Raw genomic sequence first — 19306 nt, 5'->3', positions numbered from 1 at the left:
TAGTCGTAGTGGAGAAAAGAACAGCTTATCCCGAAGCCTGAACGTTAAACGAAACTAGTGTTCGTATACAAATACGGCTCGGTGACTGCAACATGTGTGGATGCCATAAGAAAAACCATCACACGTGGAATGGAGACATGATATTCCTAAAGGAATAAAATGGAGAACGTCGATATGAACAGTAGGTTCATTAACGCCTACGTGAGAAGTGGCGACATCAATATAACTGCGATGCCGAAATATTGTTCGGCTACGCTGGAAATATTGTCTTCTACAATATTGTCTCCGTGAGCATTGACGTGATCACTTACAAGCGTATCAACGCGGAGAACTGCTCAATGAAGGAGAGGTATGTTCGATAACTATCTTGTTGTGCTCCATGAAGTCCGATGATGTCTACGTGAAGGTTGACAACGTCCTCATTTCCTGCAATGTCGAGATCTGGATTGGCTGCGCTGTCGAGATGTGGATCGGCTGCGATGAGACCGAGATCTTCGTGAGTGACGACGTGATCACTTACGAGAGCCGCGACGATGAGAACTGCTTGACGAAGAAGAGCGTGTCCGATGTCTACTCCTTGATGAAGACGATGTATTCGACGACGAAAAGGAGAATAATCCAGTGATGAAGACCGAGTTCTTCTTCTTGACCGGTGACTGGTGTTATCGGTGGCAGGCCTAACTGATGACTGTTGACCGGACCGGACCGGTGATTTATGACCGGACCGGTGACATGACCGGTGATCAATGACCGGTGACCTGACCGGACCGGTGATCAATGACCGGACCGGACCGGTGACATGACCGGACTGGACCGGTGATCAATGACCAGACCGGTGACATGACCGGTGACTGGACCGGACCGGTGATCAATGACCGGACCGGTGACATGACCGGTGACCGGACCGGTGATCAATGACCGGACCGGCCGGTCAGACGTTGATCAAAGGTCCGTGATCAACGTCCCCGGTGACGTACCGGTCATATCATGACCAGTGTTGTCACCGGATAATGACCGTATGGCGGATGCCAAATGGTCCGGAATTGGTCGATGTCCTTGACCAATGCCATCGGGCAAAGACCGGCTGACGGGTGTCGCCATATGGTCTGATGTTGACCGACTGTCTCAGAGACTTAGCATAGTACGGTCGCCATCGTGCCCGATACCCGGTGACTGATGCTGCAACTATCATCCATGGTCTGCGAAGTCACCGGGTATTTATCCACTCTTGTTTCTGCGACATTCATGTAGTCGAATATATAAAAAACAAGAGCAAAACATATTCAACCATAAACTGGTCACAGACCAGATTATCATACGGCACATAAAATCATTATTTGACCATAATGAAAACTATAATAATACTGCCGTAGATCATAAATTAAACAAACGTTTAATTCAAAACAGATGAAAAATAAAATGACAATCAATTAGATTATCATACGGAACCTTAAAATCATTATTGCACACAATGGCAAATGATAAACAATCTGTCAATAGAAGAACACGCTTTGCACGATCTCGTAACACATTAGAAGAACATGCTTTGCACGTTCTAGCAATGTATTAGAAGAGCACGTTTTGCACGTGGTCGTTCGCGCCTGAAAACACCCAGCATGGTAGAAATAAACCATTGTTCGATAAAAACAAGCATGGCTTACCTTTTACAAATGAAACAAAATCCATTAAATCCACACAAATTAATCCGAATGAGAAATAAAAAGATAAATAACACAATTTATCTATTCAAAACCCCAATCAACCAAGTGAAATAAATCGAAAAACAATATTTTAATTCAGAGCCGTAAAAGACAAGTATACACCTGGTTGATCCGGAAAGAATATTGAGAGTTGGTTACCGATTTTTGGCTAGGTTGCATTGCACTATGTTTAACCTGGCCTGTATTACGGTATTGAGGTGGCGGATTCCCAGTTAAAATTCCGGATGAGTTTATTCCCCTTGGAAAGGAGAAGCATGAGATAACAGGTCAGTATTAATGACATTAAAATGGTATGATGTCAAGTTATCAATATATGCACAGTTTTTTTTATTGCAAGCCAATGTGACATTGACCTTTGACCTGTTAACTTAAAAACCACTAGGTGTGTTTCTTTCCTCCCACAAATCCAGCATCCCTATTGGGATAATTGCAGGTACAAGCCTTCCCGAGATGTCGCAATAGCACTGTTTTTTAATAGACCAATTGTCCTGGACTTTTGACCTATTGACCTCAAAATAGATGGTGTCTTCCATTTCTTCTATTCCTTTCAAAATATAAGAATACAAATAACATGATTGTAGGTTCAAGAATTCTTTAGATATGGTGCGAACATTAATGTGATGTTACAAGCCCAAATGAACTTGACCTTTGACAAGTTGACCTTTAACTTGATAGGCATCAAGTTTATCTCCCAAGTTACCATCATTCCTATTTGCATGATCGTAGGTGATAAGGTTCTCAAGACAATTAGCGAGAACACATCTGGTGTTAAAAGCCCGTGACCTTGACCTTTGACACATTCCTTTAAAAAATGACAGTTATCTTCTTATTTACAATTGCAAAGAAATATACCTACCTCTTCTTTGCAAAAGGCATATAGCATGATCATTATAAATTAGTAATTTATGTCTGGTTCTACAATGTACATAAAAAGATAGTTGCTAGAGCGCAGTATAAAGGAGTGAATACCTTCTCCAGATTTGCACATGTATGGAATTCCTGCTGTGAGAGATAATTGAGGATTGACTGCCCCTGCTGAGGTACAGAGAACATCCCATCTGGCTTTCCGTCCACGTGGTCTACAACACAGAGTAACACTGAATGGTGAAAGCATAATTTCGGGACAAAACATATGACCCTCGCTCTTTCAAAAGGGGTTAAATGCAAGTGCATAAAGTGTCACCTTTTCAGTCCACACAGGCTAATCAAGAACCACACTTTCCGCTTTTATTGCATTTTTCGTTTAAAGGTAAACTTTTCATGACGAAAATCCAGTTTAGGCGGAAATTTTATATGGGACAACCATGTACCTGCATTTAACCTCGTTTTCTTTGAGCACGATTCATATATATAATTTTATATCAATCATATATGATATTGACTGGTATTGACAATAACATTTTGCAATTGAAAATAATACAAATATCAAAATTCTTATCAAAAGTTTTGGGATCGTCAATTTTGACATATATTAATAAAATTATTAATTTTTATCAAGCATAGTGTACACAAATTATTAATAGTCCAATATGCAAAGCTTAACGTTTACCAAAGTATGACGTCATAAAATTAGCCTAACCTTTAAAAATAGGCCAAATGGAATGGGTGTAACAGTTGATTTGATTCCTATTGGTTAAGTATGTAAGACTATAACTAAGATCAAACTTTCAAAGTCAGCCAAACACATGATATTGAAATAGGAACAATTATAAATACTACTTTAATTTAAAGCCTACCTGCATTTCCATTTGAATTTGCATTCGGTTTTGCTTCTTCATCATCCTCGAGGATTTCCTTCTGTAAAGCTAAGTTTTTCCCACCGATAATATCTGACCTTGACCTCTTATGGGTTGGTCTGACTCTCTTTTGCTTATCCCCATTTAGCTTTCCCTTGGCTTCAACAGTCTCCGAATCAGAAAAGATATCTCTTACAGGATCTTCAAACCTGATCTTCTTGGAACTCGCTCCAGCCACAAGTGTTTCCGTTGATTTTGACAGAGAAAATACATTATCTTCGTGTATGATTTTCTCAACCATTTCCGCCGCTCTCTGACTCTTTACTTTCCGAGCAACTCCACTTTCAGACTCACTTCTTGTCAGATTAATCTTTTTCACCTTAATAACTTGCAAAGAAGGTTCTAGATTGCTCCCTCCAGAATCGTCCTTTAGCAATGCTAAGTTTGAAAGAGGGTCCTCATTAATGCTCTTGTAGAGGTCGAATTCTGATGCGTGGTTAGGACTGGGGCGCTCCAGGGAGTCTGAGATGGAACCAGACTTTTTCAGGACCGTTCGCAGAGCCTCCCTGGCCAGCTGCTGATTGTCCTCAGGGCTGGTGCTAGAACCTGCGAAAAGAAATTAGGACCTAGATTTTAAAAACTTCTTTAGACTTAAGACTAATCTTAAGAATATTCTTTAAACTTACCCAAATCTTCCAAATACATAAGTAGAAATAAGCACAAGCCTGCATGCCCCACACTCGTAAACTTTGTACATGACTTACCACTGTAGATAATCCCACAGCATGGATTACTGGATAAATGCAGGACTCTATCAACCACCCAATAAACCAAAATTATTGCAAATAGCAGATGTTTTCCAGAGTTGAACTTTGGGGATGTGCAAAACACATGAATGTGTAATATTTTCTAGAGAATATAATACTGCTTTAACTTAATTTAACCAACCTGAGTATGTACCATCTCTGACTGCTATATTCTTAACATAGATTGATTAATTTTAGTGCTATATGTATATTTTATGTTCTCTATTGCCACAAAAGAACTAAATTATATGACATCAGCTATAGCACAGAAAATTCAATATAATAAATTATTTTTTTATCACCTTTTTTCCCATTTATGCTATTAATAATGTCATAATGTAAGTGAATAATCATTCACAGTCCAACATCATTTGCATAGAATTCCATTGCTTGTTTGAACTTGGGAATAAGGCTGGTAAATGTCACTGTTAGAAAACTTTCACCTACAAATTTTTTAATCAATTGAATTTTTTATATTTTACTTATGAGCATCCTGAAATAAAAAGGCTGAAGTGCCAAGAAATATTCGACAAATGTTTTAAAATTTTATATCTTGAAAGCTTGTGGTTATCACATAAATCACTATTGGGAGTACACGTGTACCACAACATATGTATAACAAGAGGGCCATGATGGCCCTGAATGGCTCACCTGACTCATTAAGATCAGATGAAAACTATGACCTCTATTGTCTACACAATGTTTTTCTATGATTTGACCTAGTGACCTAGTTCCTGACTCTAGATGACCCAAATACAATCCCAATCCAGATTTCATCAAGATAAACATTCTGACCACAGTTCATAAATATTGGATGAAAACTGTGACCTCTATTGTCAACACAAGGTTTTTCTATTTATTTGACCTAGATTTTTACCCCAGATGACCCAAATACAATCCCACCCAGATTTCATCAAGAATTCTGACCAAATTTCATAAAGGTTGGATGAAAACTGTGATCTCTAATGTCTACACAAGGTTTTTCTATTATTTGACCTAGTGACCTAGTCTTTGACCTCAGATGACCCAAATAAAATCCCAACCCAGATTTCATCAAGATAAACATTCTGACCAAATTTCATAAAGATTGGATGAAAACTGTGACCTCTATTGTCTACAGAAGGTTGTTATATTATTTGACCTAGTGACCTTGTTTTTGACCCCAGATGACCCAAATACAATCCCAAACCGGATTTCATCAAGATAAACATATTGACCAAATTTCATCAAGATTGGATGCAAACTGTGACCTCTACTGTCTACAGAAACAAATTGTTGACGGACGGACGCACGGACACACGCAGGCACGCACAACGGACGCCGGACATCACACGATCACATAAGCTCACCATGTCACTTCATGACAGGTGACCTAAAAATATGTGTCGGAGATAAACATGAACAGTTGTGGTTAAAATCCCATAGAAACAAGGGCTGTTTGTAAAACATGCATGCCCCCCTATATGGGCTATAAGTTGTAATAGCAGCCATTGTGTGAATACGTTTTTTGTCACTGTGAATGGTGGTGGTGGTGGTGGTGGTGGTGGTGGTGGTGGTGTAGTAGTAGTAATAGAAGTAGTAGTAGTAGTAGTAGTAGTAGTAGTAGTAGTAGTAGTAGTAGTAGTAGTAGTAGTAGTAGTAGTAGTAGTAGTAGTAGTAGTAGTAGTAGTGTAGTAGTAGTAGTAGTAGTAGTAGTAGTAGTAGTAGTAGTAGTAGTAGTAGTAGTAGTAGTAGTAGTAGTAGTAGTAGTAGTAGTAGTAGTAGTAGTAGTAGTAGTAGTAGTAGTAGTAGTAGTAGTAGTAGTAGTAGTAGTAGTCGTAGTAGTAGTAGTAGTAGTAGTAGTAGTAGTAGTCGTAGTAGTAGTAGTAGTAGTAGTAGTAGTAGTAGTAGTCGTAGTAGTAAGTAGTAGTAGTAGTAGTAGTGTGGTGGTGGTGGTGGTGGTGGTGGTGGTGGTGGTGGTGGTGGTGGTGGTAGTCGTAGTAGTAGTAGTCGTCGTAGTAGTAGTAGTAGTAGTAGTAGTAGTAGTAGTAGTAGTAGTAGTAGTAGTAGTAGTAGTAGTAGTAGTAGTAGTAGCAGTAGTAGTAGTATTGGTAGTAGTAGAAGTAGAAGTAGTATGGATGAAAAATTTGGACTTTATTGCATAAACACCATTTTCTCAATTCAAGGGGAGGTAATTCTGTACTTCATGGACCAATAATGCTCATTTTTTGTAGGGTTCGTGTCCTCATTGATATAAAGACACTGTGCAAATTTGGAAAGGATCGGACAAAAAATGTGGAACAGATTTTAAAGTTTTCACAAAATAGGCAAAAACGAATAAACATGCAAAGTTCAACGAGCTCCTGCGGCCATGTTTTTTGACGAATCAAATTTCTTTGAACAACTTTTTCAGGGGAGCCTTCAAAGGTCATCCCTGTGAAATTTTTTGAAAATCTGATGAGCGGTTTCTGACAAGAAGATTTTTTAAGGTTTTTACCATATATGGTCATGGCGGCCATCTTGGTTATGCGATCAAATTTTTTTTAACAATTCTTTTGTCCCATGACCTAGGGATGCTCCACATGAAATTTAGTTGAAATTGGCTCAATGGTTTAGTAGAAGAAGATGTTTACAAATTGTTTACAGACAGACAGACGGATGGACGGACAGACGGACGCCGGACGCTGAGTGATCACAATAGCTCACCTCGAGCTATCGCTCAGGTGAGCTAAAAATGAGAAAGTTTATAGTGGTTCGTTGTTAATATCATTATTTTGAATTTTCATCAATCATTCAAATTAAGGAAACGCATAATCAATCAAATATAGGAAATGTTACATTCAATCAACTAAGCCCTAGATTTCTCAACAATTGTTTAGTGTGTAATGAAAGGATAAGCTACATGTACAGCCGACTTGTATCATTTTACACTAAAATACACATACACATCCTAAAGGCATGTCGGAATTTCATTTTAGATGATGATTGTGTGCCAGATATTCCACATAAACTCAATTGTGTAATGTAGCATCAGTTAAAATAATATCAATTTTGGTTGGAAAAGTAAGAAACTTTAAACTGATATATTGAAGAGGCTTACCAAGATTGTATGAAACTGCATTTTCTAATGAGGAAGACAACAAGCTCTCCCTGCTTGGAGATACAAAATGAGGTGCAAGTGCTGACAGGTCACTGCTCTTCACTCTTGAGCCAATTTTTTTTGAGGAGGTCGGCTTGTTTGGTGAAGACTTCGGCAACGAGGTTCGGCGAAATATATGAGTTGGAACTACCCTGGCTGCACTGAAGTTAAGCTACCAAAAAATGAACCATATTTAATTACGCTTTTTGAAAAGCGTGGGGAAAAGCGTGGGGATATTGTGGTTATCTCCGCCGTCTGTCTGTCCGTCCGTCCTGGCCACTATCTCCTCCTACACTATAAGCACTAGAACCTTGAAACTTATATACATGGTAGCTATGAGCATATGTGCAACTGTGCACTATTTGGAATTTTGATCTGACCCCTTGGTAAAAGTTATGGGGGTTGCGGTGGGGCCAGGTCAGAGATTTTCACTCATTTGTTTATGTTATTATAAATTAACTTTTTCATTTCTACACCGATTTACTTCAAATTGATACTGAACATCTCTGATGACAATAGGGTCAATCTCAACATTGCATGGCCCCATTACTAACCCTGGGGCGCCCCGCCTACATAGACCACGCCCACCCAAAATTGCCTTTTACATTACCTTCGTTATTTCTACACCGATTTACTTCAAATTGATACTGAACATCTCTTATGACAATACGGTCAATCTCAACTATGTATGGCCCCATTAACAACCCTGGGGCACCCCCGCCCACATAGACCACGCCCACCCAAAAATGCCTTTTACTATAACTTCTTCATTTCTACACCGATTTACTTCAAATTGATACTGAACATCTCTTATGACAATACGGTCAATCTCAAGTTCTCAACTATGCATGGCCCCATAACCAACCCTGGGGCACCCTCGCCAACGTAGACCACGCCCACCCAAAATTGCCTTTTTCTATAAATTCTTCATTTCTACACCGATTTACTTCAAATTGATACTGAACGTATCTTATGACAATATGGTCAATCTCAAATATGCATGGCCCCATTATCAACCCTGGGGCGCCCCCTGGGTTAAACATGCGACATGGGGATACGCGTCGGCCTCTGCCGCGCCATTTCTAGTTATTTATATTATTATTATTATATAAATTTAATATCTTTTTCAAATAAATAACAAAATTGTAACATGTTACATTTGAGTAGAAATGAGATACTTGGTCACAGATTGTCATATTTTTGGAAAATGTTTGTAATTTATTTTCATAGAAAACTTATATATTTGGATAAATAAAAAAATCATATCAATGAAAAAAAGACCCAACTAGTTTAACACATTTATCTAATTTGATTGATGATAACCCATAAACGGAACCACAGGTACTTGAAAAAAATCTTGGTCCTTATACATATAATAATAATAATAATTCTCTTATTAGTGAACACTAAGGGTATCACGTTTAAACGATGGCGTTTCGTGTTTTGCTCAAAAACGTTTACAAAAACAGTAAACGTTTAAACGACAGTCAATGTCAACAGAATCCATTTTAGTTCATTACATTACTATGTTGCAAAATTCATTAAAAGCTGCTGAAAAAGACTCGTATTTGTATCACGTGCGCCAGATGGCCCTTATTCACAGTACAGTAGACATAACAATACACCTGTACGACCTAGACGTCTTGAATATTTAACCCGCATCGGCACGAAGTGCTCGGGAAAAGTTTCCCGCCATTTCTTGCATGATCATGCCCCTAATCGTCTTGAACATTCAACGCGCGTCGGCATGAAGTGCATGAGGAAAATTTCCCGCCGTTTATTCATCAGCATTTATTTTTAATTTAATGAACAGATGCTCGTTTTGATGTACATCTTGTTATGTAAAACAAAAACAACAAGAGCACCGCCTTGCGGGTGCAGACCGCTCATCTATTTTCTTTTTAAAGGTAAAGGGACTCTCATTTTCAATCACAAAGGAGGGAGGGGTGGAGTGAAGAGGGGTGTATAGTGTGGGGGTGTGAACATTTATTACATTATCTTCCAAAAATGCGAAAAAAATGCAAAAAAAAAAAAAAAAAAAAATTCGGGGGGGGGGGGGGGGGGGGGGGGGGGGGAAGGGATTCTTCTGCGATATTTGGTGGTTTGACGGTATTTCAAACATAAAATAATAAAAATAAATATTTTTGTTTTTAACTGTTAAAAAAAATGGGGGGGGGGATGGGGGGTATAGTGTGAGGGTGTGGTGGTAGTTTTGTGAGAGGATCTTAAAAAAAAAAAAAAATTAGGGGCGGGGGGGGGGGGGGGTATAGTGTGAGGGTGTGGTGGTCATTTGTGAGATGTTCTTAAAAAAAAAAAAAAAAAAAAAATAGGGTGGGGGGGGGGATTCGGGGGGGGGGGGGGGGGGGAGGGGGGAGGGCACGGGGGGTGGTTTTGGTGGAGTCTATTGTGGTATGTCAGGTAAGAGTAGTTTTGTCAAAGTATCAATCAAATCTAATCATAAATAAAATAGTTATGGCAATTTTAGCAAAATTTAATAATTTGACCTTGAGAGTGAAGGTCATTCAAAGGTCAAGGTAAAATTCAACTTGCCAGGTACAGTAACCTCATGATAGCATGATAGTATTTGAAGTTTGAAAGCAATAGCCTTGATACTTAAGAAGTAAAGAAGATCGAAAACACAAAATTTAACCATATATTCAAAGTTACTAAGTCAAAAAAGGGCCATAATTTCGTAAAAATGACAACCAGAGTTATGCAACTTGTCCTTTTACTGTACCCTTATGATAGTTTGCAAGTGTTCCAAGTATGAAAGCAATATCTATGATACTTTAGGGGTAAAGTGGACCAAAACACAAAACTTATCCAAATTTTCAATTTTCTAGGTATAAAGGGCCTATAATTCCATCCAAATGCCAGTCAGAGTTACATAACATTGCCTGCACAGTCCCCTTATGATAGTTAATAAGTGCTGCAAGTATGAAAGCAATAGCTTTGATACTGTAGGAATAAAGTGGACCTAAACACAAAACTTAACCAAATTTTCAATTTTCTATGTATAAAAAGGGCACATAATTCTGTCAAAATGCCAGTCAGAGTTACATTACTTTGCCTGCACAGTCCCCTTATGATAGTTAGTAAGTGTTGCAAGTATGAAAGCAATAGCTTTGATACTTCAGGAATAAAATGGACCTAAACACAAAACTTAACCAAAATTTTCAATTTACTAAGTATAAAAAGGGCACATAATTCTGTCAAAATGCACGCCAGAGTTATCTAACTTTGCCTGCCCAGTCCCCTCATGATAGTTAGTAAGTGTACCAAGTTTGAATGCAATAGCATTGATACTTTCTGAGAAAAGTGGACCTAAACGCAAAACTTAACCAAAATTTTCAATTTTCTAAGTATAAAAAGGGCACATAATTCTGTCAAAATGCACGCCAGAGTTATCAAACTTTGTCTGCCCAGTTCCCTCATGATAGTAAGTAAGTGTACCAAGTTTGAATGCAATAGCATTGATACTTTCTGAAAAAAAAGTGGACCTAAACGCAAAACTTAACCGGACGCCGACGCAAACGCCGACGCCGACGCCAAGGTGATGACAATAGCTCATAATTTTTTTTCAAAAAATAGATGAGCTAAAAATTAACACCAGTGTACTCTTATTGAAGAAATGTGGGTTAAATATTAATTCATCTTTGTTACAAAATATAACGGCATGTAAGTAGAAAACGCGTAGTCCAATGGTTAGACAACGACGAGAACAGTTGGTTTTAATATGACGTCATTGTGCGAATGGGTTATGAACTAAATATCACTTCCGGAAATAATCACTACTTTCAGTTTGTAAATGTGATTGCACTGATGCTTTTAAAACGGACGTATGGATACCGTTTAAACGGTATCGTTTCGTTTATTTCATTTCGTTTAAACGTTTAGAAAAATCTGTAAACGTGATACCCTTAGTGAACACAGCAATACTTTGAATATTTGCCTTTTTCTTGTCCTTAGTGTTACTTAGCATGTTTAAATTTTTTTTGGGGGGGGTAGAATTTGGCTATTCTGTGAACAAGTCTCCATAGGCAACATTGTCATTTGTTAACATAACATTCAGTTATCTTTAAACAAGCACCAGCGGTTTTAGTTCTAGAAACCCAAAATTGTGTGAAACATTTTAACCTAACTATTGTGTGTTACATAAAGGGTGTCTATTGCATTTAAAAAAAAGTATTTGTAGTGTTACTATGTTCAAAAGTTAACAAGAAAAAAAAATACATGTATGTCAAACACCAAAAAGAGTAATGATGATTGCCTTCCATGATGGAAATGTTATAACATGTATTTAAGCAGCATTTTAAGTTTCAAATAAACACTTCAGTTTAATCAGTTAGCTTTAAATATATTTGATTTTTTAAATTGCTAAGTCTGGTTAGCAGACAAATGGCTACATGGTCAGTATGCAGGGATAGAGCTAACTTGTTGACCAGTGCTGCACTTTAGTTCTTTCATGACTTCAGGTATACATGTAGAAACTAAATTTGTTTTCTGAGAATGCTAGTTGACTCCTCCAATTGTATGGACTATTGGTTTGTTGGTCCCAGCTAATACTCGAAAGTAGACATATGAAGGGTGTGATTTTATAGGCAACTCAGAGGAGGAAAATGCTCTACCCCCCCTTACAGGGTTCAACTAAACTGTTCATTTGTATGTAGATTCAGCAAAGTTTTTACTATTTGTAAAATAAGTTTGGCATTGAAAGGGAGGAAATCAGCTGAAAGGAGGAAAAATCACACCCCTGAATAATAGACAAGAAGGTGACTACACAATCACACTTTAGAAAGTAAAGTAAATCAACCATCATATGTTTCCTGATCATGGTTGGAAGAGTGGGCTCACCAGTTTGGGGTCAATGTCTGCCAGCAGGGACACTCTGTTGTCCTCCACTGCCTGCAGACACAGGCACATGGCCTTGAAGTAGTCCGCATTGAACAGGAACGCATCCTCTGAAAGTGATACATCGATTGAGTCGTGTTCTGAGAAAACTGGGCATAATGCATGTGCGTAAAGTGTCGTCCCAGATTAGCCTGTGCAGTCCGCACAGGCTAATCAGGGACAACACTTTCCGCTTTTATGGTATTTTTCGTTTAAAGGAAGTCTCTTTTACACGAAAATCCTGTTAAGGCAGAAAGTGTCGTTCCTGATTAGCCTGTGCGGACGGCACAGGCAAATCTGGGACAACACTTTGCGCACATGCATTAAGCCCAGTTTTCTCAGAACAAGACACAATTATGGTAAAAGTTGTAGTAGTCATTATGAACGATCCAATTGCTATTTTAAGATAATTGGAATATATTTCTTTGAGGATATATCATTATTTCTGACTGTAAAGTAAAAAAATGCTTTTTAATATCTGTTGTCAGCTTTTGCAGTTTGCTTTTTTTAATAATAACTTGAAGAAGATGATGCTCAGACATTTTTAACTGGTTACTCGGTACCCTTATTTTGAAATTTTAACTGTTCTTAACATTTCCAAATCAGATTAACTTATCAGACTTTTAGTGAATTATTGTATAATGTTTAAACAGATTTATTATTGCAATTTGGTTGATATAATAGTATGAAAAAAATGTGGACAACAAGTGAAGATGCTTGAAAATGTGAGGATACATTTGAAGTAGTGTAAAAACAATTAGCATTTTGTTAACAATTTATCAAACAGATAAAAGAGTAAGTCGAATGCAAGGGTTTTAAAGCATTTTTGAAAAGAATTGCTCAATTTTGAATATTCTGGGTACACAATTATTATTTTTAAGTAATTTGCTCTTTTGTCTACAATTAATGTGTAATCAAATTCAAAGCATGCATCCCTACATCCTTGTTAAAATTAATAACTTATTACCACTCACCAAAATAATGTCTATACATGTGCTGTTCATTGCTGACCAAAACTTTCAACTGCATAGAAAGTTTATGTTCCCTGAGACTCTCCCGCACCCAAACCTGACCCTTGCTATCCCCTTTGGGATAATGGCCCTTTCGGATCTTCTCAATGAAAGGGGTCATCACAGGGTTGAGCCACTTCAGGCCCTTAACAAAGGGCCAATAATCAACTGTGCTTCCATAGTCACCCTAAAAATTACAGAATTTATATGTACACATATGATCTAATTTATTTTTCAAACATGTGTTGTACAATCATTGATACAGCTCAGGTTCCTACTTACCACAACCATCTTCAGGCGGTGATTGAGAATACTGTCCATGTGCTTGCATAGTCGTGGAAGCCCGCCATACATTCCCCAGACATTGGTCGGGTTGGTCGACAGCAAGCCTTCCACAGTCGTCTTCAGTCCGATCAGCAACTGGTACTTAAGACGTTCACTGAAATATAGCATTATATACTTAGTTTACATGCAAATAAAATAAAATTGAGTATTATAGCAATCAGACACAACTTTTTCTAAAAAGAAAATTAAAAAATTTAAATTGGGAATTTGTTTCACTTTTTTTTGTATTCAATTAAGGTTTGGGAATGGGACCTCTTTTGACCATTATATTGTGACCACCAGTCCTTTATAAAATTAAAATTTATTGCCGGCCAGAAGGTCCTATAATCATGCAGCCTTTGCTGGCTCAGACTGATCATTTCCGGCCCCAAAAAGACAAAAATGATGTTTTTAAACAAAATTAACAATTATTATAGTAATAAACTATTTAATATCAATATTCATAAAAGTTACTGACAAATAATTAAACTTAATTTTTCTCACTCGAATAATGTACTTTTGAGAGCTTCACTTTATTTATTACATTGAGAGCAAGTTAAAAATTCAATCAAATACTTGTTTTTGTATTCGTTTTTTTAATTAATGTTACGTAACGCACATGGTTGTCTTGATTCCCGTAGTGTATTTCGCTTTGACGACGCGGCAAAATTATTCCGATACTTTCAATATCAGAAAATACAACCAATAAAAAAGCATTTTCCATTAATGGAGTATTCATTTATATTTCGAAAATTCTAACTTTAGCCTTGAAACTTTTCTGAAAAAAGCTTATGGAATTCCAAATTTTGCCATAATTTTATCACCGGAAACGTGAACCTGCAATATAAACGAATCATTGCCGGATAATCCAAATCGAAAAGATCTGAGGACCGACAGTATTTCGGAAAGACTGGACCACTATCTGATCTATAGCATGTTGCTACACTTGTTTACGAATGACCTCTTGCAATGAAAAATGACTAAGTGGATTATTGGAGAACAGTGTCTGAGATTAAGAACCAGAATCATAAGAAGACTCAATTAATTGTAGTACAACGCTCCAGCTAGGCTTTTACAGAAGGGAGAAGCACACATGAGTCTGCCTCACAAAGGTCCCACAGTGCACCCTAAAACCACAACAATGGCTGTTTTTTTAAAATAAAATCTGATTGCATTCTTGTACTGCATATATATAACATTGAAGTTTCAATAAATTAATTAAATGTTCACCTGTTTTCTAGTTTTAATAATTATAGAACAGTTTTATATAAGGCAGTGGCTAGTCGAACGGCCCCGTACGGCTAGACAAGAGGCTAGCCGTACGGCTCTGTACGTATAACCTTTCCTATGGAGATTGTCTAGCCGTACGGCTTATAAAGTAAAGAATTGTCATTCAGTGCTTTTAATCAGTAATAAGTTTGTTTAAGCTCATAAAAGTTAAAAAAATTCTTCATCTGTTACGGCTTCCTTTCATGTAATACGGTTGCTTATTTGATTCTTTAATTAGTTGACGTTCCTAAGTAAGGTGTGAAAAACTGTTTTAATGAGTTGTGGCATATATTGTGAAATTCAATGATGGCAGCCGACAAAGGTAGTTCTCAGAAATTTAGTTACACAAATAATTTAATTATCTTTTAGACCATTAATAAATAGATGGTTTCAAACTAGCAATATATCAGTTCACTGAAAATGGCCGTGTCTTTAACTGTTTGGGAAAAATTCTCCACATACATGTATGGTGCATTAATAGGCAAAATTGAACTGTATCAGCGTTCAAATTGTGTACAGTTTTACAAACGTAGTTCAAGGAACATTGAGGCTGCTAAAAGCAGATGCCCTAAGAAAACTTTCAATGAAAATCTTAAAGTGTCGAAAATTACCTACAGTTGTATTCATGGAGGGAAGAACTTCAAATCAGAAGGCAAAGGCAAGCGAAATCAGAGGTAAATAGGATAGAATTCGCATTATTCATATTCCTTTATTCTGTTAACTGAAGAACATTATTTAGTGGCTGAAAGAAATTATTTGCTGAGTCTGGTCATAGTCATTGAAGTCCGACTGCATTGAGAAAATGTATACATACGTTATGCACATTTATTTAGGAAGTTGTTCCCCTTGAATAGTTGCCTGTTTAAAGTTTAAAAAGTATCAAATCAACATATTTTCATGAATATGAAGACATTCTATTATTTTAATGAAACATGTTATTGATGTGTTTATTTTTTTTTCATAATTTGTGTCAAGTGATATAAATGACAACTAAATTTATAGTTTTTTGCTCCTTTAGCTATTAAGCTTTTAGTATTTTGTAGTTTTATATAAACTGGTTTCTGTCATACATTTTTGTAATTTGTTTTCCTATAATTTTGCGCGCAATAAGATTTTCCATTTTATCCATTTTACATTGTATGCAACATGATCTTCATTAATTGTCTTATGACAATTTATTTAATTCTTAATAATTAATAATTCTGTCCGTTCTGGGATTATCAGTCATTATGCGCACCAAGGTAAAACTCCGAGGTGAAACATGCTGTTGATTAAGTCCGATAGAGAAATATTTGTTTCCTGTTATTTTTCCTTTACATGTGCGTGTTTTTGGAATCTGCACACAGCAATAATTAATCAATATATTGATGTGTCATACCCGGAAGTGACGTAAATTGCACCCTTTATACTAATATACTATGCACAAATCGGATTTCCAACCACGACGAAACATAAACCAGACTGCAAATTCCGTGACGACGACTACACGAGCTAGTCTAAAGGCTTGAAATTTCGGAATCTGCATGTACGGGGCTGTACGACTAGCCACTGCCTTTATATAATATCACTATCAGCTAAATATATATATATATATCACATACTTTATTGAAAACATGCCAAAGCGATAGTAAAACTGCACGTGCTTATGTGTCTTTTAAACAAGAGAGCCCCCAGCCTTTTTCATATCCTATCTCGAGCACTGACTTTTGATTGTTTTATTGACCATTGTATTACACAAAAATGTAAGCCAAAAAACAAATGCGTGATTTTTGCATACATCTCGCTTCACCGCGATCTATGCAACGTGACAAATCGCGGTGATTCCGAGCGACAAAGAAAATTTGGGTGATGTCTCCGCGATTCCACAGTGACCGTCGCGTGATGTATGTCGCTGTAAGGCAATCAGCGCGAATATTCGCTAACCGCCGTTAGGATACATTGTAAACAACCGAATTAATAAATATTGGGCCCATTGGGATTGGCAAAAAATGACTTTTCAAGCTGGAAATCTGAAATTGGAAATTCGGCAATCCAGTGCAAAGATGGCCACGATCACAGCTTCATTGCTTTTGGTATTAATTATCATATTGCGCTTCTCTACAAAAGTTGCTTAAATTATGCCCCTGTGATCAAAATTATCTCTGCATGGGGGTTCACAAATTAACATAGACTTATATGTTGGAATTCTCTTAATAACTACTTCTCCTGAGCCGTTTGACCAATGTTGATGAAACTTCACAGAAGTGATCACTGGGTGACCCTCTACCAAAATATCTAAAGGTTCTGCTCAGATGAATAAGTAGGTCATGAGGCCCCATATGGTTTGTGAAATTACAATCTTTAATAAGATGCGTTTGTGAAACACAATGTCCCCCTATATGACTTTTGACCTTGAAGGATGACCTTGACCCTTCACCACTCAAAATGTGCAGCTCCATGAGATACACACGCATTTCAAATATAAAATTGCTAGCTTCAATATTGCATAAGTGACATTACATTAGCAATTTTGACCCATATATTTGACCTTGAAGGATGACCTTGACCTTGACCTTTCACCACTCAAAATGTGCAGCTCCATGAGATACACATGCATGCCATATATCAAGTTGCTATCTTCAATATTGCAAAAGGTTTCATAAAATAAGCGATTTGGGCCACATATATTTGACCTCTGACCTTGAAGGATGACCTTGACCTTGACTTTTCACCACTCAAAATGTGCAGCTCCATGAGATACACATGCATGCCAAATATCAAGTTGCTATCTTCAATATTGCAAAAGTATTCGTAAAATAAGCGATTTTGGCCTCATATATTTGACCTCTGACCTTGAAGGATGACCTTGACCTTTCACCACTCAAAATGTTCAGCTCCATAAGATACACATGCATGCAAAATATGAAGTTGCTATCTTAAATATTGCAAAAGAATTCATTAAATGAGCGATTTTGGCCACATATATTTGACCTCTGACCTTGAAGGATGACCTTGACCTTGACCTTTCACGACTCAAAATGTGCAGCTTCATGAGATACACATGCATGCCAAATATCAAGTTGCTATCTTCAATATAGCAAAAGTTATTGCAAAATGTTAAAGTTGGCGCAAACCAACCAACCAACAGACCAACCAACAGACAGGGCAAAAACAATATGTCCCCCACTACTATAGTGGGGGACATAAAAATCTTATTAATGCAGAGTAAAACTAGGCAAAAGCGTTCTTGAGTTATCATCCAGAAGCAATTTTACTGTTTCATGTCACCGTGACCTTGACCTTTGACCTGAAAATCAATATGGGTCATCTGCGAGTCATGATCAATGTACCTATGAAGTTTCATGATCCTAGGCATAAACGTTTTTGAGTTATCATTCGGAAACCATTTAACTATTTCGGGTCACCGTGACCTTGACCTTTGACCTAGTGACCTCAAGATCAATAGGGGTCATCTGCGAGTCATGATCAATCTACCCATGAAGTTTCATGATCCTAGGAGTATGCGTTCTTGAGTTATCATCTGAAAATCATTTTACTGTTTTGGGTGACCGTGACCTTGACCTTTGACCTTGTGACCTGAAAATCAATAGGGGTCATCTGCCAGTCATGATCAATCTACCTATGAAGTTTCATGATCCTAGGCGTATGCATTCTTGAGTTATCATCCGAAAACCATTTTACTATTTTGGGTCACCGTGACCTTGACCTTTGACCTAGTGACCTAAAAATCAATAGGGGTCATCTGCGAGTCATGATCTATCTAACCATGAAGTTTCATGATCCTTGGCATATGCGTTCTTGAGTAATCATCCGGAAACCATTTTACTATTTCGGGTCACTGTGACCTTGACCTTTGACCTAGTGACCTCAAAATCAATAGGGGTCATCTGTGAGTCATGATCAATCTACCTATGAAGTTTCATGATCCTAGGCGTATGTGTTCTTGATTTATCATCCGGAAACCATTTTACTATTTCGGGTCATTGTGACCTTGACCTTTGACCTAGTGACCTCAAAATCAATAGGGGTCATCTGCGAGTCATGATCAATGTACCTATGAAGTTTCATGATCCTAGGCCCAAGCGTTCTTAAGTTATCATCTGACAACCACCTGGTGGACGGACCGACAGACCGACCGACCGACATGAGCAAAGCAATATACCCCCTCTTCTTTGAATCAAATCAACATTTTTTTCCAAAAATCTGACATAAATTTCACAAAAAAGGCAAAATTTTTGCAATAAACCCATATAGATTGTAATGTTTTTCAGCAATAATGTCGTAGAACGACTACCAATCATGCTTGTCGCCGAACGACAACTGACATACTTATTGGTTTGCGAATGTAGCCGAATATATATGATTTTACGCTGCTATCCACACATCTCTATATTGCGGGGGATACTGGCAATAGTCGATGTATCGCGATTGA

At 37.5% G+C, this 19306-nt stretch overlaps 1 protein-coding gene across 1 annotated transcript in view; it reads right to left on the bottom strand.

Annotated features, from left to right (window-relative positions):
- The window catches only part of LOC127878918 (run domain Beclin-1-interacting and cysteine-rich domain-containing protein-like), an 84006-nt gene that overhangs the window by 49983 nt on the left and 14717 nt on the right, over positions 1 to 19306 (bottom strand). Inside the window, 6 exon segments of the mRNA XM_052425474.1 lie at positions 2691 to 2800; positions 3458 to 4063; positions 7343 to 7553; positions 12236 to 12342; positions 13246 to 13468; positions 13564 to 13720. Coding sequence (XP_052281434.1) covers positions 2691 to 2800; positions 3458 to 4063; positions 7343 to 7553; positions 12236 to 12342; positions 13246 to 13468; positions 13564 to 13720 — 1414 coding nt within the window.

This window comes from Dreissena polymorpha, chromosome 4 (genome assembly GCF_020536995.1).
Source record: "Dreissena polymorpha isolate Duluth1 chromosome 4, UMN_Dpol_1.0, whole genome shotgun sequence".
NCBI classification, from domain to species: domain Eukaryota; kingdom Metazoa; phylum Mollusca; class Bivalvia; order Myida; family Dreissenidae; genus Dreissena; species Dreissena polymorpha.
The sequence above is the reverse complement of the archived record's forward strand: the minus strand, read 5'-3'. Positions and strand labels throughout refer to the sequence as shown.